The 26,429-nt window shown below is 41.8% G+C and overlaps 1 protein-coding gene across 17 annotated transcripts in view; it reads right to left on the bottom strand.

Annotated features, from left to right (window-relative positions):
* Nucleotides 1-26,429, bottom strand: part of nrxn3a (neurexin 3a) — a 300,820-nt gene that overhangs the window by 28,947 nt on the left and 245,444 nt on the right. For all 17 annotated transcript variants that reach the window (XR_009424802.1, XR_009424801.1, XR_009424800.1 and 14 more), the window contains 2 exons: nt 16,581-16,670; nt 14,943-15,247 (listed from right to left, as the gene is read on the bottom strand). Coding sequence is in view for 14 of the 17 variants with exons in the window: in XM_059518721.1 (XP_059374704.1) it covers nt 14,943-15,247; nt 16,581-16,670 (395 nt within the window). In the remaining 3 variants the exon portion in view is untranslated. The remainder of the gene's footprint in view (nt 1-14,942; nt 15,248-16,580; nt 16,671-26,429) is intronic.

The following is a 26,429-nucleotide window of genomic DNA, read 5'->3' on the forward strand; positions in this document are numbered from 1 at the left end:
CTATTACTTAAAATTATGTATAATAATATAATTATTATTTTCAAAAACATTATTTATTAGAAATTATTTGCAATACAAAGTAGTGTACTTTATAATTTTTCTTAATGTCCTTTTTTTTTAATTAAAACTTCATTGTAAAAAGAACCTCAATGATGCTGTTGATTTATGAAAAGTGCTTCATATTTTCTGACGAAATTACTTCTGTGATTGATGCAATAAGGAGAAGAATCTTTATTGAGATGCAGCCTAAATGCTACTGCTGTTGTTATTAGGGCTGGGTATTGATTCAGATGTGTCGATTCGATTTTGATTAGAAAGCTCTCAATTCAATTAGATAAGATTTTTTATTTTTTTTAATCACATTTAGTGAATATAGTTTTAATACAAATGCCAATGATATTTCAAAAATATTTACAGTAAACATCAATTTAAACCTATTATTTTTTTTTATTTTTTTTTTTTTAACAACAATAGGGCCCTATAAAATGTTTTTCTTAATTTTTCTGGTATTTATCTGGTATAATTTTTCTTAATTTATCCTAATCAAATGAAAAATCCTTTTTTTTTGGCAAACAAAATGCTGCACAACAGAGGTTTACTGTTAAAATTAAAAAGTAAACTAATGTGATTTTTATTTTTTAAATAAATAATTATTAATATTTATTATTATTAGATGTAGTAGCAGTAGTAGTAGCATTGTTGTTACATTGAGTCTTGCTGTGTATGTGATATGACGGTAGTTTTGTCAAATTAAACGGTAATGAAATGACTCTCAGAGCTGCTGAGGATGATATTTGTGTATTCATATCATCATAGTGAGGCTAGTAAGTATGTAGTAAACAAAACAGTGTGTCGCATCATCTACCATTCATTCATTCATTGCGGAAGTTATGGCACCTTTACGCGTGATGTCAAATGATTCTGCAGATTTGTAGTATTACTATAAATTTCACCTGAGCATTGCAAATCACACATATTGCTTTGATCTTGGTTCGTGTCAACAGTATCTCCGCCATGATAAGCACTGAATGAGTGACAGGCTTTCTGTTGTAACATTGTGTGGGGTAAATAAGAGGGTGACATCTAGTGGAGAAAACTAATGTTAAGATTTACATTAATCAGATCTTGTTTTAAATGTTTGCCGAAATAAATTCGGGAAAAGACAGATTTATGGCCATGATAAGTGTACTGTCCCTGTCTGTGTGTGAGCTAGGTGCGTGAACACAGACTCAACAGCAAGCCAAACTCGTTTCCACGAGCCAGGACGCGAGCGCCTTGCTCCTTTATTTTCCAACGTTGCAAGTGAAAATCGAGTAAAACTGTAATAAACAGAATACAAACATACTTAGGAACCTGCCTAGCAAGTACAAGATATAACTTTCACCATTTACCAACTTTAAACAGTCACGTTAGCTTAATAGAAAATGTACAATAACCAGCACGCTAACAGAGTATGAGTTAGCTAATTAGCAAAAGACGAACGTCAACAACGCAACGTGGCCACTAACATACATTCTCGAGTTGACGCCACATCGCGCTCATTAAGTTTACCTCTACACAAAAACATACAATATACATCATCACTCAAGTTAGACACTTACAGACATTGCCGCCTTACGAGTGTGGGACAAACAAAACTCGGGAGCGAAACATCAGAAATATCCCGACGCTCTCCATCTGTGTAACATTACGGTTCTGGCAAGCTCAAGGACCGGAGGCTCATGGGATCGCCCATACGTAAACAGGAAGGTCATGTCAAAATAAAAGCTCTTTCAAAATAAAGACTCTTCTTACATTACAAAATACCTGTGTCTCTTTTCTTATAATAAACAAAATAATTATCAAGCATGAAATTGAACTTATAGCAAAAAAAACAATTCACAAACTGAGGACAGAACACTCCCCGTCTGGCATAATGCCACTACTCAACTTGTCTTTATATACTTTCCTTGTTTCTCCTTTTCAGTGCACGTCTGTTCAGTCTTTTTCAAGGAGAAGGATGACGTCCGAGATGGGCCGCAGATAAGTCTTTGAAGTGCCCTGAGATGCGGTCTGCACCTCAACTTTGCGGACTCGTCCATCGCTGCTCGGAGAGGCCGATGTGACCAAAGCCATTGGCCACTCGTTCCTTGGTGCTTGAGTCTGTTTCAACAGCACAATGTCTCCAGTTTGTAGGTTGCGCTGATTTCTGTGCCACTTGCGTCTTGAGTGGAGAGTGCTTAAGTACTCAGTTCTCCAACGGCCCCAAAACTCGTTTGCCAGTGCTTGCACTTGTTTCCACTGACCTCTCAGGAGATCTTTACTGGTGAAGTCTCCAGGTGGAGCATGTAGGCCTGGCTTTTGGGTCAAGAGCATAGCAGGGGACAGCAGAATAGGCGAGGAGGGGTCTGATGAGATGGGAATCAGCGGCCGTGCGTTGATAATTGCTGATATCTCTGCCATCAAGGTACACAGGACCTCGTGCGTCAGGTGAGTATGCTTGTTTTGCAAAAGCATAGAGTCTAGTATTCTGCGTGTGACCCCAATCATACGTTCCCATACTCCCCCCATGTGGGAGGCGTGCGGCGGATTGAACTCCCATGTGCAGTCTTTGCTGTGGAGATAACTCAGGATTTCGGTCTGCTTTTCCTCAGGACGCTCCATGCCCAGCTCTGCACTGGCGGCTATGAAGTTCGTCCCCCTGTCTGATCTGAGCTGCTTTGCCGGGCCTCTGATGGCAAAGAATCTTCGCAATGCATTAATACAGCTTGTGGCATCCATTGACTCTATGACTTCAATGTGTACCCCCCTGGTGTTCATGCACGTGAACAGAATGGCCCACCTTTTGCTCTGCGCTGTACCTCCTCGAGTGCGTCGGGTCATCACTGTCCACGGTCCAAATACGTCCAGCCCTACGTATGAGAAGGGTGGGGAGGTGTCGAGCCGCTCTGGAGGGAGGTCAGCCATTTTCTGCACTTCCAGCTTCCCTCTGAGCTTACGGCATGTCACACAATGATGAAGGGTAGAACTCACCAGTCTCTTGCCACCGACAATCCACAGTCCAGCTGCTCTGATAGCCCCTTCTGTGAACTGTCGCCCCTGGTGTTTCACTTCAGCATGATGGTGTTCTACAAGCAGCTTGGCTACATGGCTATACTTAGGGAGGATAATTGGGTGTTTTACCTCGGAGTCAAGAGAAGCATTTCTAAGACGCCCTCCAACCCGTAGCAGACCGTCGCTCATGTAAGGGTCAAGGGTCAAGAGCTGACTCGAGTTAGAGACTTCTCTGTTTGCTTGAAGAGCAGCGTATTCATCTGGATATGCATCTCTCTGAACAGTCTCTAGTATGAGCCTCTTAGCTGCTGCACGCTCCTCAGGAGTGCGAGGCCCACTGCACTGATGCCAGCCTTTGCATGTGTGCTGTGGTGTGTCTGTTGTGTCTGCCTTGTGCGAACGCACCTGATGTTTCAAGTAGGAAACAGCTCTCAGCAGAGACTTCCATGTGGAAAAGCGCTGGAATCTCTCAGAAGTAACTCTCTTAGGTTTGAGGTGGGTAGCTAGAGCGGTCACCTGTGGTCTAACTTCCACATCTGCTTCAGGATCTATCAATCCAAAGTGATCACGTTTCTCCATCTCTGGAGGCTTGTAGAGGAAGTCGGGCCCTTTAAACCACATTGTGTCCATGAGCTGTGATGCTGCTACAGATCTGGTGGCTAAGTCCGCTGGGTTCTGTTCCGAAGGGACGTAATGCCACTGATCTGGGGATGTTGTCTGGCGTATACGATGCACACGGTTGTGCACGTACACATAGAAGCGCTTTGAGTCATTACAGATGTATCCGAGGACCACCTTGCTGTCGCAGTAGAATTTAACAGCGTCTGGCTTGAAGTCCAGTTCGTCTAAGATCAGCTCTGCCATCTCAGTTGCCAGAACAGCTCCACAGAGCTCGAGGCGTGGGATTGTGGGTTCTGGTTGTGGTGACAGCTTAGCCTTCCCTAGCACAAATCCAACCTCACAATGGCCCTCTACAGTGACAGCTCTCAAGTAGGCTACTGCCCCTATAGCCCAGTTCGAGGCATCAGAGAAAAGGCACAGTTCTGTGTATTTGGCTTTTGAGAGTGACATCTTCACATAGCAGCGAGGGACATTGAGGTTACTCAGCTTCTCAAGTGAGGCTTTCCACTCTTCCCATCTGCTTACCTTTTCATCTGGCAGAGGAGTGTCCCAATCCTGAACTCCGCTGGACAGCTCTCGTAGCAACAGTCTGCCTCTGATGGTCACTGGCGTTGCCAGACCCAGGGGGTCAAAGATGCTGTTAATGACTGACAGCACACCGCGCCGGGTGTAAGGTTTGTCAGCTACGGCGACCTTGAAGGTGAACATGTCTGTGCTGATGTCCCATCGTAGGCCTAAGCTCCTCTGTACAGGCAGGGTCTCGTCGTCCAGACCTAAGTCTTTGATGCCTGTGGCCAGTTCTTCAGGCTCAAAGGCTTTCATCACAGCGACGCTGTTTGAGGCAATGTTTGCCTCTGCGAGTGATGCACATGTTCGCTTCATCAGGTCGATGGCTGCTGACTTTGTGGGCAGGGATACGAGCCCGTCGTCCACGTAAAAGTGTCTATCAACAAACTGCTTAGTGTCTGCGCCGTACCTTGACTCACCTCTCTGAGCAGCTCGTCGCAGGCCGTAGATGGCAACCGCCGGGGACGGGCTATTGCCAAAGACATGCACACGCATGCGATATTCTTGAATCTCTTTCGAGAAGTCATTGTCTTCGTGCCACAGGAATCTCAGGTAGTCTCTGTGGTCGTGTCGCACCAGGAATCCATAAAACATCTGTTGGATATCAGCAGTGACTGCGATGAGGTCCTTTCTAAACCGTATCAGCACACCCAGGAGAGAATTGTTTAGGTCGGGGCCTGTGAGCAGCACTGAGTTGAGGGAGACACCATGCTGTTGGGCGCTTGAGTCAAACACGACTCGTATCTGCCCTGGCTTTTGAGGATGGTACACCCCGAAAATGGGCAGGTACCAGCATTCCTGTTTCTCTTGGATGGGCGATGCCCTCTCTGCATGCTTGTTCTCGAACAACTTGTCCATGAAGGAGGAAAACTGCTGCTTCATCTCAGCATTCTTGTTCAACGTGCGTCTCAAAGAATTGAGGCGTGACAGAGCTTGCTCTCTGTTGTTGGGGAGCGGAGGACGAGGGGACTTAAATGGCAACGGAGCTACCCAGTTATTCTCTTTATCCTGATGGAGTTCCTTTTCCATAACGCTCAAAAACAGTTCATCCTCAAAGGACATGGCACTCTTATTGTCATTGTCTGTTCTCTGGAAGACTGTGAGCCCGAGCTGTTCTTCAGCTGACTTAGGCTTTGTCATATGTGCAGAGTGGCCATACCTGTGCTCCCCGCCGTAGCTCAGTCTTTCTTTCACGCAGATGCTATTGTGGCAAGGAGTGAGGAGTGACGGACGTCCATTCTGGAGAATGTGGGTTCTGAAGGTGTTCACGGTTGGCTTGTGAGCATTGTCGATACACACTTCACCTATTATCACCCAACCTAAATCTAAACGCTGGGCAAAGGGTGCGTTGTGGGGCCCATTGACTTGATCTCTCACCTTGTGTGCACGAATCATGTCTCTCCCTAGCAGAATCATCATCTGGGCGTCAGGATCCAGCTTGGGAATATGCAGAGCGATGTGTCTGAGGTGAGGGTGTGCGAGGGCGACCTCTGGTGTCGGGACTTCAGACTTGTTGGTCAATATCTCGTTGCACTCGATGAGTGGCGGTAGATCAAGGCACACACCTCCATTCACTGCTTTGATTTGAAAGCCAACTGCTTTTCTTCCGGTCATCTCAGTCGTGCCGGCGCATGTTCTCATCAGATATGGTGACGGGCTGCTGTTGACCCCAAACAGCTGGAAAAATTCAGAGCGTGCCAAGGAGCGGTTACTTTGATCGTCGAGTATGACGTATATCTTGATGGCGCGTTCTGGTTGACCTTGAGGGAAGACGTGCGTCAGGCATACCTTTGAGCAGGAGCGTGGAAGACTGTTTAGGCCGCAGACCTTGGTGCACTGCGATCTCACTTCCACGGGAACACTGGCTGGCTGTGCCTCTGCGCCTGGTTGGACAGACGACGGAGGTGGTGGCTGAGAGGTATCAGGATGCATTGCTGAGCAGTGTCTTTCGCTCTCACACTCACCGCATTTCAGTGTCGTCTGGCAGTCCCTGGCAAGGTGGTTTGGGGTACAGCATTTATAACAGCGTTTGTGTTCTTTAAGAATGTCTTTTCGTTCTTGCAGTGTTTTCATTCTGAATGACCTACATTTCTCTAACGGATGTGTTTTCTTATGCACAGGGCAATATCGAGCTGGATCAATGTCTTTCTTTTCAGCGTCTGTGGCGCTTTTGGTGTCTGCGTCAACTGTAGCAGACACGTCTGTCTTGTGAACAGATACAGCAGTCTTGAATCCACTTTGCTTGAATGGAGTTTTCTCACCTTTGCTGTATGACTGGCTGTAGCTTGACAGGGTGAAACTTGGGTCATTGCGGGCTTTAGCCTGGCTGTTGATGAAGTCAACGAAGAACGAAAAAGGAGGAAAAGTCACTCTGTGTTGCTCTTTGAAGCGGGAGCCTGTGGTGAGCCATTTTTCCTGCAGGCCAGGAGGCAACTTCTCGACTATGGGCTTTATCCCACGAGGAGTATCGAAGTAGGCCAGCCCGGGGAGATAACCGTCGTCCTTAGCTGCCAGCAACTCCATAAGAAGATCACTGAGCTCTCTCAATTTTGCATTGTCTTTAGCAGACAGACGTGGAAAGCTATCCAGTCTTTTGAACAGCGCATTCTCCACTATCTCTGGTGTGCCGTAGCATTCCTGCAGTCTCTGCCAGGACAGATGGAGGGCAGCTTTGGGGTTAGTGACATGAACAGCGCGAATCCTTTTCACGTGCTCCGATGACTCTTTACCTAGCCACTTCACGAGGAGGTCTAACTCTTCACTGTAGGCGAGCCCCAAGCCCTGTGTTGCATTGTAGAATGACGACTGCCATGCGCGGAAGTTCTCTGGTGAGTCGTCGAACTTGGTAAGGCCAGTGGTCACTAATTCTCTGCGTGCTAGGAACTTGGCGAAATCTCTCATGGGTGGAGAGTCAGGGCAAAGAGGAGGCTGATCATGTCCGTATGGACTGTGTGACGGTTTTGAGGTTGGGGATTGTTCAGCTGCATGTGCGGGCTCATGTGCAAAGGGTCTGAAGTCTCTGAGTGGGGGCTTTACCTCTACAGTTCCATGTGCTGACTGACATGGAGGACTGTTCACTGTGTGCTGCATTTCATAGTGATGCGGTGAGGAAGAAGACTGTACGCTAATACGTGGCTGGCTTTTAACATACTCTTCGGTGCGCTGTCGAATCACTTGTGGCGGAACCACACTTCTTAGACTTTGTACATCTTCATTCCCCATAGCTACAGCTGCTTCTAAGACTTCAGCTTCAACCCGCGCCGCCTCTGCATCCCTTTCATACGCCAATGCCTCCAAATCTGCTTCTAATGTGGCCTTTTGCAGATCTAGCTTAGCTTGTTCCTTTTTCATTTCTACCTGTCGCTTAGCATAAGATACCTTGGTGAGCGCTGCTTCAGCTGCGGCTCTAGCTTTGGCGGCAGCCTCCATGACAGAAGATCTTGAAGAGGACGAGCGTTTTGAGCTGGCTCTCGAGTGAACCGAAGACTTTGAAGACGATGGACGTGGTAGCGGGCTTGCTTCAGGCTTTGTTTCATCTCTAGATTTCGTTTCAGACGCCATGTTGGAGTTCTTGCGTTATCCCTTGCACCCACGCTGGTTGTCTTTTTACTGTACTGTCCCTGTCTGTGTGTGAGCTAGGTGCGTGAACACAGACTCAACAGCAAGCCAAACTCGTTTCCACGAGCCAGGACGCGAGCGCCTTGCTCCTTTATTTTCCAACGTTGCAAGTGAAAATCGAGTAAAACTGTAATAAACAGAATACAAACATACTTAGGAACCTGCCTAGCAAGTACAAGATATAACTTTCACCATTTACCAACTTTAAACAGTCACGTTAGCTTAATAGAAAATGTACAATAACCAGCACGCTAACAGAGTATGAGTTAGCTAATTAGCAAAAGACGAACGTCAACAACGCAACGTGGCCACTAACATACATTCTCGAGTTGACGCCACATCGCGCTCATTAAGTTTACCTCTACACAAAAACATACAATATACATCATCACTCAAGTTAGACACTTACAGACATTGCCGCCTTACGAGTGTGGGACAAACAAGACTCGGGAGCGAAACATCAGAAATATCCCGACGCTCTCCATCTGTGTAACATTACGGTTCTGGCAAGCTCAAGGACCGGAGGCTCATGGGATCGCCCATACGTAAACAGGAAGGTCATGTCAAAATAAAAGCTCTTTCAAAATAAAGACTCTTCTTACATTACAAAATACCTGTGTCTCTTTTCTTATAATAAACAAAATAATTATCAAGCATGAAATTGAACTTATAGCAAAAAAAACAATTCACAAACTGAGGACAGAACAATAAGCACTAAATGAGTGACAGGCTTTCTGTTGTAACATTGCGCGGGGTAAATAAAGATGGTGACATCTAGTGGAAAAAAACTAATGATAAGATTCACATTAATTAGATCTTGTTTTAAATGTTTGCCGAGATAAATTCGGGAAAAGACAGATTTACGGCTTTTGAGAATCGATATCGAATCGACGTCATTAAAAAAAAAACGATTAATCCAAAAATATTTTTTTTTTCCCCCAGCCCTAATTGTTATGCAAACTTGTCCATTCCCAATAGCGTCCCATGTTAGTTACTTTTATTTATCATGCCTCAAGAAGGAAATAAATTGGAGTAAAGTGAAACTTGATTCACATTTCAATACACTACTGTGGCCAGGAGATTGGATTCACATTATCTATCCAAGGAGCTTGGACTCGCATCATCTATCCAAGGAGCGCCTTAATACGGCTCCAATAGCTTTGGCCCTTTTAACTACGGCTACCGTGCATTTCAATAAATCAAGTCCGCCATCTCTTAGGGATAGCGACGTCTGCCCACGCGTAATATCCTGGTCCCACGTGGCTCATCAGCACCTTCTGAAATGTATCAGTCCTCTGCAACACAGCTGTCTGTCGGCCGCCTCCAACCTCCATATAATTGGATTCTAAACACAACTCTGGAGAAATATTATTATTTATTGTGTTAGTGCAGCAACTCCTATTGCTGACAGTATTTTTTCTTTCTCAGTGGATTGTGCAGTTAACCCCTGAACTGTCTGCCAGCTCTCATGTAGAAGAAAGTGTACAGCTTTTAATTTATACTAGGCATACTTTTGCACTTTAGTTTTTGTACTTTTAAATGCAGATTGTTGTGCATACACAGTGAATGTCAGCTTATGTATTTTTGTTTAAACCTATTCCGTTTAGATTGAAGCTAAAATCTGGTTACGTGATAATTAGAAGATGCAGTCCAAAACTGCTAAGCCTCTGTTAACTCTACACTTCGTTCATGAGGAAGCAATTAATATGCAGGAATATCCATTAGCTGTTCCCATTGTGGACAATTACGAGGGTCCCAGTGCGGCGGCTTAATTAAATCCACAAAAATCATGTTGTTTCTGTGAGGTACATCACAACGTTGCAGTAATTTGTTTGTTTCTTGATAAGTCCTCCCAGCAACAACACAGCAAGCGATGCTAGCTGCTGTGCACAGCAGATGCATGGTGACAGATAACAATACCCGGAACTGGCCACATACGTGTCTTACATATATTCAGTGTTTTACAACTTAAGAACAGGAGCATCAATACTTATCAAGACCAGCCATCTGCATCCACTGGAAAAAATAAGAATTTGTGCATTCAGTAGTGATTAATCTCTAAATCACATTAAGCAGTTCTTTTAAATTGCATTACAGGGATTACTTTTATGGAGCTTTTTTGTCATTTGTGATCTTACCAGCCCCCGTCCTAATTCATTTTCATGATACTGAAAACAGTATTCAGGATATTTTTTATAAGAAATCATTCTTGTGTGTTACACACAGGGATGAAAAAAGTGTGAAACAACTTCCATATTGGATAAAACTACTTCTTTAAAATATTCAAATTGACAGTTCATTAAAAAAATTGCTTCAAATGCACCTGATGTGTGAAGCTGAAACATTAATAAAATCAACACTACCATAATATGCATTATCCATCCTAATGCCCAGCGCATTAAATCATTCTCTTAGGGATTCTGTTTAAAGCAAATAGAGCTCTTATGACAACATGGCTGAAAGTGGGTTAATTCGAGGAGAAAATCCTTTGCTGTGTCTCACTAAGGGTTTGATCCCCTCTGGCTCACAGTTCTTTAATGTACTACATTTCATCAGTACAGCAAAGGAAAAGGATTTGATGATTTTGGGATGGAACGACCATTAATGCCCAAAATCCCTCCTATTAGCGGCCAAAGGATGTATGGGACCAAATGTAGTCCCTTAGCTCTCTGAAGACATTAAATGAAATTTCTGCCCTGAAAACCATCATCCCACCCCTCTGATATGAAAATATGTGCAGCTCAATTAACCTACCTTACATGAATGATTCAGATGCCCAGTGGAAAACACACCCTTCATGTGTGAGGTTTACCATCAATCCAGCCTGGCGAATAATCTTGGATACATTAATTAAATAAAAATAGACCTCGAAGTAAAGAAAAAGTCTATATGACAAATTTCTTCCACATTAAACCTAACTAATCCTAGCTGGGGATTCTTTTGAACACGATCAGATATTAAACTCCTTCATTTTCTTTCATTTTTATTAATAAAGCAACATGTTTTGTGCTTCTAATCTTCTAAAGCTATCTCTCTCAACAGGCTGAGTAGTTTGTCCGTCAGCATAAGCCAAGAAAACATTCTTAGCTATATCTTTTCTGTTTCTGCACCTTTCCTAAACATGATTAAAATAATAAAAAAATCCTTCTTTGTGATCTGTCTCTCAAGACTTCTCTTCCAGACAGATTTCTTTGAAGAACAGCAGAGTGTACTTAAGCAAACCTCGAAAGAGTTCTACGCTGAGATCCGCACAAGCCTGGCTTCTCTACGTCTCTACATCCCTGTTCTTAATTAAGCCGAATAAAACGCGTACACCTTCCAGTTCAATGCAAATACAAATTGCTTAAAAATAGATCTTGCATCCCAACACATGTAGGGGATTGCAGTTTACAATTCTATTCCTTCCCCAACTGTAACAGACCACTTGTTTACTAATCCTGTTTACATAAATTAAAGATGTGAAAGCAAACATGAACCATCAGCCTGCTGACCTATTAGACTGATCGGAACTAATGAGAATCCTCCTGCCAATTTCACTCAATACCTACAATCCTCCATTCATCATCAAGGTTGTGAGCGAGGGCTGTATTTGCTCTTAATTCTCATTTCAAACTCATCACTTGACATCTACCACCAATTTTCGGTTAATATACAAACCATTTCAGTGATTGCTTATTGGCCGTATGATGCTTTTACCTATTTTGTTATTGACGTGACAGACAAATTCAAATTCAAATTCAAATGCAAAAAGCTATTCACTCCAGCATTAGTCTTAACAGAGGAATAGTGACTAAAATGAAAGCCTGAATCTAAAGATGGGCCAATGAGCGTAGGACGAGGATTTAAAAATGAATACATAAATAAACACGTTAGAAACAACTGTGGGTGTATCATTATCTATTTCCAAAAGCTTAATTCCAGTCATGTTAAGTGACGCCAACAAAATGACTCACTCTAATATCATCACGTGTCTTTCACCCTTTTGCATGCAATGTGTGACTGCTTCATGAGATCAGATAACAATCTATGGCTGTGTTTTCTCGAACATCTATTAGCCTCAAAAGCCGAACAAGAGCCACAGCAGTGCTGTTTTCAAGACTGCGTCACAGAGAAGAGTTTTATTCTCAAGCGTGGCTCTGCTCCAGGCAGACGCATGCTCTCTCTTCTTACCGCAGCGTTTGCATATGTTTTGCCTGTTTGTGCTGATTGTAATGTGGTCTGATGCTTCACTGAGCATCTACGGTTTCCACCTAAAGTCAGACACGGTCAACTTCAGCCTTAAAGTAAATGGAAATATCTGTCTCCATAGTTCACTGTGGACTAGGACACCACTTATAGCACTGTTAGATATGCCGACATCCTGCCAACAATGGCAAAAATGCTAGATTGAGTCTCCATTTCAGGTATTTCAGATCCTGGATCCTGCCAGAAAATATCTTCTTTGTCTGGTACCCAAAACCCATCAACAGAGTTTTGTCTGGTACCCAATATCAGCGATTAATGCATTTTGTGTAGTACCCAAAACTGTATTAATAGTCTTCTATCAGCCCAAGATGCAGACAGAGGATGTTAAGAAAGAACATAGGTTTATTCTAGAGTTTATACTTTAGTTGTGTCTGTTTTACTGCTCAGTCAGGCTTTGTCTGACCAGCACAAACCCAGCAGTTTAGACTGAAACGAAAGCAATGAAAATGTATGCCTTACAAAATTGTCCTATTATATAAAAAATGCTTACCGATGAAGGCAGATATCCCTTGAAACTACACAATAAGATTGGAAAACAATGAAATAATATATTAAATGATGGATCAATGAATCAATCAATGAAACGATTATATAAATGCAAAATGCTTTTTGATGTTGTTCACTTTCAAACAATAAATGAATGAATGAATATAAAAGAAAAAAAATAACAAAGCACTGCACAAATTGTTGGTTGCTCTCTTGCAGCAACACACAATTTGCTATGAAGAATCTTTAGATTCTTCAGCAACCTCAGTCATCTGTGGGAGATTCTTGAAGACCACAGGTCTGATCTTGGGATGAAAGAAGCTTGTGTTTTGGGTATATGCTTTTTCCATACAAAGAAGCAAGTACAGAGATCCTTGATTCTGGTTACCTGAAGGTAGAAAAGACCCATTTGACATCTTTCACTGATCTGCTGTTAAAAAATGTGCCGACTAGGAAGAGCACATTTGTTGAGCCAATTCTCTTAGCATTAGTCAGTTGCAAAGTTTCTTTACGCGGTCAACTGTGGGGGCTTCACGAATACAAATGTCTCTTGCCAAAATGTGTCTCAGACACAGAGGAGACTGATGGCTTTAATATCACTTCCACCATGAAATGGCCAATCTAATCACATTTCGCCAAACCACAGTTTTTATTGGCTCCCGGTCAAACTTTATGTGGGTGGCACTTTGTTTTGTTGTCAAGAGTGTGCGAATGAGGCTTAGTTCACCCGCTCTTATGTCTTTATCTAAAGGACATGGAGAATTATAAACAATTCTCTTTGGTCATGAAAAACATAAATGTGTCAGAGAGGCTCTCAACCTTAATAAAATTAAGTCGTGGACAACGCTTGTGCTCGCTTCAACTGCAGCAAGTTGTTTGCATACTGTTGGAAAATCATTCAGACGCACCTGGTTGAGTGACTTCTCCTAAATGAAACAAAAGCCTCTGTTTTGCATATTTATAATTTGACATCCCACACATACACAATGTATTGTTGTAGCAATGTGTTTACCCTGTCCTCATATGTGACATATGTGACCTGGGCGCGGTCCAATCATTGTTTCTCATTTCAATACCCAAGTTAAATTTACATCTGCAAACTAACAGCTAAAGAAATAGGTCTACGCTTGACAAATAAGTGCACTGGAAATCATTGGACCAAACTGAGAGCGTAATAAATTAAGGAGAACACTGTCAGCCGCAACTGAGACGTTCTGCAGAACAGAAGGTGTAGCAGTGCAGAATAACCTCCCAAAAATCTATTCCAGAGATTTATTTTCCATGTTGTGTTGCAACGAATTTGTGTCCTCATTTATTTGAATTGTAAATCTGGGCCAGATGTTATTTGTGGTGTAGTTACCAAATCAGAAATGATGAGGAGATGTAGGCACACATGTGAAAGCTCATGCCAGTCGCATAAACACAGCATATGGTAAAATCGTGTCTGAACAGCTAGAAGGGAAATTTCAGTCTTAGACCAATTTTACTTTGAACTTAATGACTTAAATTATTTTCAGGCATAAGGCCCAATCAATATGAATAAACTATAACAATAAAAAAATAAAAAAATAAATAAAAGTATGAGAACAGGAATATAAAAATATAAAAATTAAGAACTGATTTTCTATCATCCTTTCAAACAAAAGCAATAACTGTAACAATAAAAATAAAGATTTGATAATAAAACAAAGTTTGAGAATAGAAGTATAAAAATACAGTTATGCAGCAACTAAAAATCGGTTTTCTATCGTCCTTTCAGACAAAGGAAGATAACAATATCAATTATAATAAAGATAGTTTTAAAAGTTGTTCTTATTTTATGAGAATAGGAATGTTCACACCACAACTATAAATCAATATATAATGATATAATAACAGAGGAACACTATTGTTGGAATCACTTCCAGAACGATATTTTCCAACTGATAAATGATAAAGATTTTGAGAGCCAATCAGAATCCACTCAACTTTAAAGAGCTTGAGTATTTAAAGCAGTAGGTCACATAACTGCAGTTTGGTTTATAATAAACAGATTATTATTATCTGTTGTGTAACAAAATATTTTATAAGACCGAAAACAAATAGAAGGCTGGATGAGATGAGTATGTACTGTACCTACAGTCCATTGTAGGAAACAACACTTGCAAATGTCTTTTGTCATTTTTCAATGACGAAGCAACAACGACTTTATTGACTATGAAACTTGTAAAAGACTGTGCAACAGATAAAGAAGATATATATCCATTTATATTATGTTAGAAATGCTGGAATGAACCTTCAAACAAAACAAATGAGATGACTAACTTATAATACTAGTCTCAGTCCACATGAATTTTTCATTTGAATTTGTGTTTGTGTGTCTGGGGTCATACCTGTATTGTGGGTGGAGTGCGGTGTTTTCTCGTGGTGGTGGTAGACATGGTGGTGGTGGTCTCAATAAAGGTGGTGGACATCTCCGGAGGGAGCGCTGTGGTTCTGGCTGAACCTGCGGAGGGAACCTCCCCGACCAGACGGACGCTGCCATTGATTTTGATGTTAGGGTTGCCCTGAGCAGCCATGTTGAGCACTTTGAGGCCGTTGTAGTAGAGTCCGGATAGTTGGCCCTGAAATGGCCTCTTGTGGTCTAAACCACCAATTGTAATAGTGGCCTGGGTGTTGAATATCGTTAACTGCCGCCCTGAGGATGCAAGAAAGATCCAGAACATTTCTTGGTTATGGGTTGGTAAGAGGACAAAATATCTCATTTAGCATCAAGATTCATGGCTCTTTTAGGCACTTAACCTACCCAACCAAAGTACAATAACTTAGATAGCTGTGCTGGATTACTATGGCTTAATTTTCTTCCGAAATGCCCAGGATTATACTACCATGAGACACATTGTAAACATTTGGAGGGCCAGACTATAAACCAGATCCATTATGTGTCCCTGAACGAGTCTAGCTACAAGCTCATGATGGCTGGAGTACGTTTTACTATAATTGTCTATACAATATAAGGAGAGATCACCCATTCTATTAAAAAACAAAATGTCTTGACAGGCATATGAATGCTTTCTGAAATATTAGAAAGATTAACATAATAGAGCCATTCTTACCGTAAAATTCAGAAAAAGGTGTCTTGGTTATAGACACATGCTGTAATGTACAAAACACCGATTCGTGGGACATAAATAAATAGATAAATATGTACCAAATAATTATTTTGGCTATATTTTGATATAGTAAAATGTATTTAACATTGTATTTAAGACAATAAAAAAAGGTTAATTTGTGGTGTGAACATTCTAGAAATAATCTCTGATTAATATTATTCAAAACTAACGACAGGTGAAACATTTTCAAACACGTTTTGTCATATGTCTCAAGAATCAGTGAAAATAATAGAGGGAATATCCTGTGGTTATGAATTATAGCTCTGCAGTATGACACAAATCATAACAATTCAGAAAAAAATTAAAGTAAATAAATAAACAATTTTGGTTTAAATGAGTCCAGAAATAATTACTTCATGATTATAATAAAAAAGCCTTAATTTCTTGAGTAATTCCAGTGATTATAATGAGGAGGGTTCCTGATGATATGCAATTAATGTCTGAAACAATAATCATGCTGTCGTTTTCTTCTTGGATGATCTTTCCTGTGCAGCCACAAGCTGCTCTTGTGTTTTACTAAACTTTGTGTGTCCACGTTCCTTTATATCGGCCAGTCCAGAGAAATTTATGTTTGAATTAATTTGTTTTAATGTTTACATTTAAAACATTCATAAAAGGTTTACTAAGCTAATATTGAATCATTAAACAATCTATATATTATTTAGTCTGACTTTAAGATTAACACAAAGATCAATGAGCACTGAAAAGGGCAAAAGAAAAACAAATGTGATGAGTGCAACAAAATATAAAAAAAATAGTTATTTAACTTATTTAAAATGTTGCTAAAGAAAAATTGTAAAGTCTATATATATTGAAATAAATAACTAAATAAAACATAATTAAAAAGGAGGAAGTTACCTTTCTCCTGAAGCCATTCCTCTACGGGCCGGGAATATTTGAAAGGAATTTTCTTATTGGCCATTTGAATTCTCTCATTATCGCTGTTACCTTGGAAGTTTAAAAAACATCTTTAAGAATCAATGATCACTGTTTAAAACTCCCAATTACAGTTTCTGTCAATATTTTATATTTAAAGTTATTTAAACACTTTAAGGAGAGTTTAGTCATGTAAATTTATGTTTTTTTTTTTTGAAAGCTGTTAGCAGTTCATTTTCTCTTTTTTTTTCTCCAGTAATGAAACACTATTTAAACTGCACGTCTACTCCATCTTCTCTCGTAATTAAATCAATCATCACCAGAGTTGATAAAAACATATTTAGAATAAATTTGGTTCATCTGTAAGAGATGCGTAATGAATGCCAATAGATTAGCTGCCTGCGGTCAAACCATCTATCCATCAAAAGATGACAGCATACACTCTTTCATACTTCACGTTCTTATAATTATATACACATTTATCTGCTGATTGCTAATGATGCCAGTCAATATTTATAATTTTTCACACAGAAAACCACATCAATAGTCATAATCATACAGCACCATTGATAAACAAGAACTAGACAGCAGCTGCTTCTGTTTTCCGAAGCCACAGAAATTATATAATTGTGAAATCGTGTTTGATAAATGAGCTGGTACCAATGGGACGCAAAACCGAGTCGTGGGCCTCCACTCACGAGATGTGTCTGGGGATGTTTGTTTTAATGGCAAGCCCAAAGAGCTGTGCTGATATTCCATGTGACTGCAGGCTCATGGAGATGCAGCAGGAAGCTGATCAGAGGGGCTTCTGGATGTCATTTGAGGACAGGGGGCCGCAACGACATGCTGATTCAACAATGACTTCGAGTGCTAAGGGTGGCACGTCACTGCAGGATGTTATGTGAGCCAAATTTCAGGACTCCAAGGAGGGGTGCACTAGGGGGCTAGCCTGAAGGGAGACTCCCTCATTGGCAGAGCTGTCTTCAGACAGCAGGAAGTGCAACCAATACCCTCAAAACCTGGGAATTCGATTCACACACATATGAGGCCCAACCACTCGGAGGTAGCCTTTGAGAGGAACGCTAACTCAACAAAACAAAAGTTTTAGATTTGTTTCACAAAAGGTAAGGATGAATTCTGACTCTACTAAAAACTGTATTTTCTTTTGTGTTACGCAGAAAGTCTGGAAAAAATGAGTAAATTAGGGATGCATGATATATCGGAATAAAATATATTGCAATATGACTTTATTGCAATAGTCACCATTCACCTGAACAAATATATACCTACCTTTTCAAAGTGAAGACAAATATATGTCATGCATTTGCCGGCAATCCATCCAAAAAAAAAAAAAGAAAAAAAGCCTGACGTTTTAATGTTTTAAATCAAAGATGAAAAAAATTAAGACTAATTTTAAGACTAAATTTTACATTGTAGGATACAGCGTTACTATAGTTAACCAAAATGTCAAATGAAATGAAAACTAAAACCATAAACAATAAAAATTCTAATGAAAATAAAAGTTGATGTACTAAAATAAAAAGTCAAAAAATACTAAAAATGAAAAATAAAGCAACAGAATTACTAAAACCTTAAAATTAAAACAGAAAAAAATAAAAATATAACCTTTTTTAATTTATGGTTCAATTTATGGTTACTGAAACACGTTTTTCCTCTATTTTTTTTTTTATAATTTAGTGCTACAAAGATGGTTCACATGGAAAGAAGTCTTCAAAATAAAAAGTATTTTTTATTTTTTTATTATTATTATTATTTTCTCTGCCGATGCACCCCCAACAAAATCCCCCCAATCATTCTAAAATGATTTATTCTTTCCATATAGCTATTCAAGTCATCGGATGGAAATTTCTGTATTTTTTATACTGCAGTATATATTGCAGAATAAAAATGACTGAAATGTTTTAATTTCCAGTACTGTGCAGCCCTAGAATAAATTACAGATTTTGTATTTTTAGCTGAACTATCCCTTTAACAGGGCACCAGCAGAGTAACCCTATGTAAAACCACCCCTGTGACCCAACCTGCAATCCTTGTGATACACTTAACCATGCGGCAGCACTGCAGACAGATGTTGCAGGTGGCTAGCAAGGGGAGTAGAGCTGACTGAGGCCATGGCCTCTCTCAAATTCACACATACCACACACACAGTTTTTTCCCCAATCCCTCCTATTATATTCCTAAGTCCCAAATTCAGTTTTACCCTGGTAAAGAATGTGTTGTGCTTTAAATAGATCCTCAAAAGTAGTAATGTCAACTGCTATCATCCTAAGCTCTACTAAGGTGGTAAGTGGTGGCACTACAGGGTATAGTCTGATGTTGGAAACTCATTAAAGCTGGGCTCATCCAGGGCTCTAGCTGTGTTATAGACATCACAACACTGGATTCTAAAAATAAACCTCATATACAGAAAATTTAAAGGAATATTTCATCCAAAATTTACATTTCTCTAAATTATAATAATAATAAAAAAAACCTATATGAGTTTCCTTTTGAAAAAAAAACAAAACAGAAAAAACCTATATATATATATATTTATTAGTGGAAACAATGAAGGTGATTTTTCTTCCCAAAACAGCTTTGGACCAGTCTTGAAAAACAAACAAACAAACAACAACAACAAAACATATATTTTAAAATCTCTTCTGTGGTGCGTGGAAGAAATAAACAGAAGAGTTGAGATATGGCATATGAGAGATGGAGGTTCAAACTCAGCCTGAAATGTGCCCCAGTTCTGTTTTCTTCTCCTCTTTTCACGCCTATCTAAGAATTAAATAAACCAGTTGATTTTATATTGAAAACCAAAAATGTAAAACATTTTACGGAGCTTTACTGTAGTTTTTTCGGGACAGTGGGGTTAGGGATGGAGGACTGGCTGGTTCACAGACATTTGTGGATTTGTGCTGCTTTGATCCAGCAGTACAGAGGGTATGACACCTTTTCTCACTCCTGAGAACATGAAAGGCTCTTTGAAAATGAAACAGCACTAGGAGGTGTTAACATGGCACAGGATCACACACTTCGGGGGAGTTTTCCTCCTACTGTGATTAAATTTCACAAACACATACAAGAATGTAACATATCTGTGCATTTGAATTCCCTTTAATTCTAAATTAGAGGAACTCTTAATGGCTCTGCAGTACCATGAATACATGCCAAAGAAACCCTAGACTGCTGCCACATTTAAAATGTATGAGATATTTCATAGAAATTGTTATATTTTTGTATAATTAGACGTGATAAGTGCGGCTCTCTCTCTCTGAGGAAAAGGCTGCTAATAACAATAACTCAAAATAATTCATGAGAACAACCATGTGATTGTGAACATTCTCCCTTTGTTACCCAGCATGTTTTGTGCAGTTGTTCTCGCCACCGAGTGATAAATTGCTACATGACGCTATTGCCATCTCGCTGAAAAACAAATATAGCTTATTGCATGAAACTGTCAGCCTTGCCAAGTACTATTTGAGCAACCAAAAAAATTTCTTCATAAACACTATTGTGTTGTATTTCACAGACAAATTATTGCGATTAAGTCTTTTTTTTTGAGGGTGGTGGTGGGGGGGGGGGGTCATTGATATAAAGCGGAAAAACCTTCAAGATAAATTTTCTGGACCTGATCCACTTACAGAAAAACATTATGATACATTTTTAAATGTGGTTTCTCGGAAATAATTTTTATTATAGATATAGATATATATTATAGATAGATAGATAGATAGATAGATAAATAATTATGAATAATTCTAATAATAATAATAATAATAATGACAAAAGCACATTACATAACAAATACTAAAACTACTGCTAAAAACATAATACCACCAATTTTCACAGCACCATAAAATCTTTGGGTCACACAGTGATACATTTTGTCAAGCCAAAGCTAAATGAGTTGAAGATGAAGTCCTGATTCCTGCTTCCGCAGCATCCTGTTCCAAGCTGAACGGGTATGTTTTCCCAGTGTTATCCAGTCTCACCCAGTGAGGTAGCACTTTGACAACGGTGAGTGGAGCTACTTGTTCTGAGTCCCGGTCTACACCTAATAGGGGTGCAAGTGGCTCGCACAGGGCACTGGAAGGGGCAGCACACATGGCCCTTTGGTAGGGATCCCAATTAGTCGGTGACTGATGTGACGCTGAGAGTGATCGACTGAAAGGGAACGTCTCGGTTACGTAACCCTCGTTTCTCGAAAGAGGGAATGGAGATGTCTCGTCCCGTTGCCACGGTTGCTGTACCACTGCTGAGCCGCCGGGTCTCTGGCTCGGCTCCTCTGTGAAAACCTGGTATGCATTGCACCTGCTGCCTTCTTATACTCACGCTGTGATCAGCGGCAGCTGGATGCAATAATTGCATGTCAATGTGCATTGGCTCATTTAGTTTGCACTCGAAGTAGATTGGTCTATCGAAGTGATATCCCAATTCGTCGGTCACCGATGTGACGTCTCCGTTCCCGCCTTCAGGGTAACTTACGTCTCCGTTCCCGCCTTTGAGTAACTTACCCAACACTGGCAAATAACTAAATATGTCACTCTGTCAACACACACTTAATGCACATTTAACTTTGACATTGAAATTTAAAACACTCGACTCATTGCCCCAGCCTCTGTCTAATTCTCCCTCTCCAGCTCTTTCTGTACTCTCCCTGAGCACTCTTCTTACACTTGTATCTCAATCGAAAGAGTCTTTCAGCACATTATCTTGCTCCAAACACATCCCCAAATAAGAAATGTGACTCCAGAGGATCGTCCCTCAGTATCTGAGGAGACAATGAGAGTGAGAACATTTATCTGACCATCCTTGGTGGTTTCATTTAATCGTGGGATTAGAAAGACAGCTCATATTGAAAGCTTATCTTTTTCCCCCTCTGGAGAGATTTATAAGGGCAACAGATTTTGTTTTTGATACGAGTAATTGTATTTTGCTCATAGGATACACAAGTATCTATTTTGCACCTTCTTGAATCTTTTTTTTTTTTTTGATAAAAGGTTTTTTATGTCAAAAATACAATCTATTCTTTTTGTTTTGAGAGATAATTGTCTTCTTACATTGCAGTTGAGCCGCCCGTCTCCATCCACACTCAAAAGACGAAGGATTGCTTATCATGAAATGTGCGCCGCTAGCTGCTATGGGACTCGATCAGATTACAGGGATGGTCAGGTCTTTGTAGATTTTATTTTGCTTCTAAGACGCTCTATAGCCCCCCCCCCCCCCATTTTAACAGGAGGTTTCAGAGGACTTCTTAACTACCTTCTGGTAAGACATGCTCAAAGAAGAAAGAAAAACATTTCTGGTCATCTTATGTAGGTCATACGAAATTAGAGAGAGGGCAAGAGAGAGAGAGAGAGAGACTCATTCATATTAAACAGGGTTGCACAAATAAACAGAGCACAATGTAGACAACCAAAAGAAAACATAGCAGGTGGTGCTCTTTTATTGCAATTTACTGCTGCAGGAATAAGCCTGACTTCAGTCTCAAGAGGGAAAAAAAACCCCATAATGCTTTAACAAAAGAAATGATTTTCAACCTTACAAAGAAGTTACAAAAACAACAAGGATTTTTGTTCAAAAACATCATGCACAACATCCAGACATTAGCATGAAGGTGGCGCGACATATTATGCGTGCTTGCGGAACATGCTGATTTAGAAGTCATTGAACTGAAATGGTGTTCCTGAAGCGGGGCACCATGGGACCCTAAAGCAAGGATGACACAGCATGAGGTAAACACATATGATTACACCTGTGAGCTCAATCTCTGCACAATTACACATAATAGGGTGCTGTAACTGCCATTCATAAAAATAAATAAATAAAAATACATCTAATGGCTTCTCACTTAACATAGTAAAAAATAAATAAATAAATAAATAATAATAATAATAATAATAATTTAAAATGACTTTTAAATAGTAGAATTAAAAGAGACAAATAAAATATATTATAATATTATATAATTTATACATTTTAATTTGAATTGTTATTATCATCATGATTATTATTTAAAAAAATGGTATTATATGATTTTACATAATGTATATAGACAGAGATCTTAGTTATTATTATTTTTCATCTGTTTGACCCTGATTTAATTAAAAAAGAAAAAAAAAACATTTTGTAAACAAAGCGAACATTTTTGAGTATGTTTTACAAAATACTATTTTAGTTTTTCTACTTCAAAATTTTATGTTTAATTCTATGTGTTACTTTTCAGTTACTTAAGTAAATCTTACTGTGGAATAACAGTATGGAATTAAAAATGCAACTGTACAGTATTAACCAATCCTATTGCAAAAATATATGAATAACTGAATGAATAACTGTTACACCACTTTTCTGCATACAGCAGAAAAACGCCTCAAGGTTACGTATGTAACCCTAGTTCCTTGAAGGAACGAGACGCTGCGTCTAGCGCTTTGGGGAACGTCCCTGACGAGACCGACTCTGAATATCGTGTGCAATCCGTCCATCGGAAAGGCGTGACGTCACGGGCGGGGTGACAAAGCGACCAGGAAGCTATAAAAGCATGTGCCGTGCAGCTGGCCTCAGCTTCGAGTAGGGAAGCAAGCGCCGGCAGGGGTGCCGGGAGTATGGCTTTGCGACGCAGCGTCTCGTTCCTTCAAGGAACTAGGGTTACATACGTAACCTTGAGGCGTTCCTTTTCAGGAACTCGAGCTGCGTCTAGCGCTTTGGGGAACGATGTGCCAACGCTGCCAGACTTCCAAATCCCTGCCTAGTGTGTATCCGAAGAGCACAGCTAAGACGAGAGAACAGAAGAGCCCGGCGTGGCTCGCATGTCAAGATCGTAAAATCGGACAAATGTGGAGGGCGTGGACCACCCCGCAGCGTTGCAGATGTCCAAGAGGGACACACCTGCTGAGAAGGCCTTGGAGGCCGCCATACCCCGAGTAGAGTGAGCCTTGGCCCCCAAAGGAGGGGGAAGACCAGAGGACTCATAGGAGACGTTGATAGCCTCGACTATCCAACGACTAAGGGTCTGCTTGGTGGCAGGAGAACCCTTGTTAGAAGGACCATAGCAAACAAGCAGTTGGTCGGATTTTCTCCACAGGGCAGCTCTGTGGACGTATGCGTCCAGTGCTCGCACTGGACACATACAGTTTAGCTTCTCTTGGTCTGGCTCCCGAAAGGGAGGAGGACAGAAGGCCTGCAGTACGATAGGTTGTGGTGTGACAGAGGGAACCTTCGGAACATAACCCGCTCGAGGGTGTAAGAATGCTTTGGCCATACCAGGGGCAAAGTCTAGGTAGGTAGGGGCCACCGAGAGGGCCTGGAGATCTCCAACTCTCTTTAGAGAGGTGATTGCCAATAACAGGGCAGTTTTAATTGTTAGATGTCTGTCTGAGATGTCTTGAATTGGCTCGAATGGAGCTTTACAAAGAGCCTCTAGCACCACAACCAAATCCCAGGGGGGAACACGGGACCGTACTGGAGGTCTCAGCCTCAGTGCACCTCGGAGGAAACGTGTAACTAGGGGGTGTCTACCCACTGACTGATCATTGAAAGGGACATGGAAAGCAGCTATGGCCGCCACGTAAACCTTTAAGGTGGAGTGGGATAACCCCGCAGAGAGCCTGGCTTGTAAAAACTCCAGAACTGTACCAACTGGGCAGTTTGCTGGGTCAAGCTGGCGGTCTCTGCACAATGAAGTGAAGAGTTTCCACTTCAGGGCGTACAGTTTCCTCGTAGCGGGAGCTCTGGATTGGAGTAGGGTCTCAACAACCTCGGTTGAGAGACCAGCTGCTAACAGTTGTGCCCCCTCAGGGGCCACACCCACAGCTTCCACAACTCCGGGCGAGGGTGAATTATCATGCCCTGCGCCTGTGAGAGTAGGTCTGTCCTGATCGGTATCTCCCACGGAGAGCCGTCGAGGAGCGAGACTAGATCTGAGAACCATGGTCGGCCCGGCCAGAACGGGGCTACTAATAACAGACGGACCCCGTCCTGGCGTACTCTCGCCAGAACTCCCGGGAGCAGAGCGATAGGGGGAAAAGCGTACAGACGAAGCCTCAGCCAGGTCTGTACCATAGCGTCCAGTCCCAGAGGAGCTGGATGAACTAGAGAGAACCAGAGGGGACATTGCGATGTCTCCTGAGTCGCAAAGAGGTCCACCTGGGCTGTGCCAAATACTCTCCATATCTGCTTCACCACCTCGGGGTGAAGCATCTATTCCCCGGGCCTCAGCCCCTGCCTCGACAGTATGTCTGCTCCCACATTCAACCTCCCAGGAATATACACTGCTCTGATCGAGAGGAGTTTACCCTGGGACCACAGAAGGATCTGGTGTGCCAGCTTGTACAAGGGGCGTGAACGCAGACCCCCCTGGTGATTGATATAAGAGACCACTGATGTGTTGTCGGTGCGCACCAACACATGGTGACCTCTCAGGTCTGGGAGGAAATATTTCAATGCTCGGTAGACTGCTAGCATCTCTAGGCAATTGATGTGCCATGTCAGATGGCGATCGCTCCACAGACCGCGGGCAGGGTGGCCACTCATGACCGCACCCCAACCGGTGAAGGGACGCGTCTGTCGCTAGCTTTACACGGCGACAAGGAGCTCCCAGCACCGTGCCCTGATTCAAGAACCAAGGTTTCTTCCACATGTCTAAGGCACGAAGGCACCGCCGCGTGACCTTGATAACTCGAAGTGGATTTCCCCTCGGGGAAAAGCCCTTGGACTTGAGTCACCACTGTAGGGGTCTCATGTACAGCAGGCCAAAAGGTATCACGTTGGACACAGCTGCCATCAGCCCTAACAATCTCTGGAATTGTTTGACAGTGAGTGACTGGCCTTCTTTGACTCTCTCGACTGACGTGAGGATCGACTCGATCCGAGCAGGAGACAAGCGTGCCTGCATCGTGGTCGAATTCCACACTACGCCTAGATAGGTGGTTCTCTGAACTGGAGAAAGTACACTCTTCTTGGCGTTTAGTCTCAAACCCAGCTCCCCCATGTGTGCGAGGATGACATCTCGATGTCGAACCGCCATCTGCTCTGATTGAGCTAGAATCAACCAATCGTCGATATAGTTCAGAATGCGGATGCCCTGCATACGGAGGGATACCAGAGCCGCATCTACACATTTCGTGAACGTGCGGGGTGAGAGTGCGAGGCCAAAGGGAAGTACTCAGTATTGGTAGGCTTTGCCCCCAAAAGCGAACCTCAGAAACTTCCTGTGTTGTGGAAGGATGGATATGGAAGTATGCGTCTTGAGATCTATTGTGACAAACCAGTCCTCGGATCTGATTTGAGCTACAATCTGTTTGACAGTGAGCATTTTGAACTTCAGTGACATTACTGAGAGGTTTAGATGACATAAGTCTAAGATCGAACGCAACTCCCCATCCTTCTTTGGAACTATGAAATACCGGCTATAAAACCCGGACTCCCTGACTAGAGGAGGGACCACCTCGATGGCCTCCTTCCTAAAAAGGGTATTCACTTTTTTGTTCCATAACCAGAGCCTGCAGGAGGCCGACTATTGTCTTTCCACTGTGCGCAGGACCCATTGAGATACATTGGCAGTAGTTTCCACGCTGCTAGCTAATGTACTAAGGGAATCAGTCTCTCGAGACTGATCTCTGGAGTAAGAGGCCCCCGAAGGGGAGGCGAGCATCCCAGCTCCGCTACGCTCACGGGCGGAAATAACTGAGTAGTGCTCGCTGGAGGCCGCTGCACCCTGAAACTCCGGCAGGGTTGGCAGACCCACCTCCCGAGGGCACTGAGGTGAGACGGGCACCGTGTAATGAGGTGGACACCGCTCTACCCCAGTAGGGGCTGCCCTCTGTAGTC

Source organism: Carassius carassius, chromosome 31 (assembly GCF_963082965.1).
Source record: "Carassius carassius chromosome 31, fCarCar2.1, whole genome shotgun sequence".
In the NCBI taxonomy this organism is placed as follows: Eukaryota; Metazoa; Chordata; class Actinopteri; order Cypriniformes; family Cyprinidae; genus Carassius; species Carassius carassius.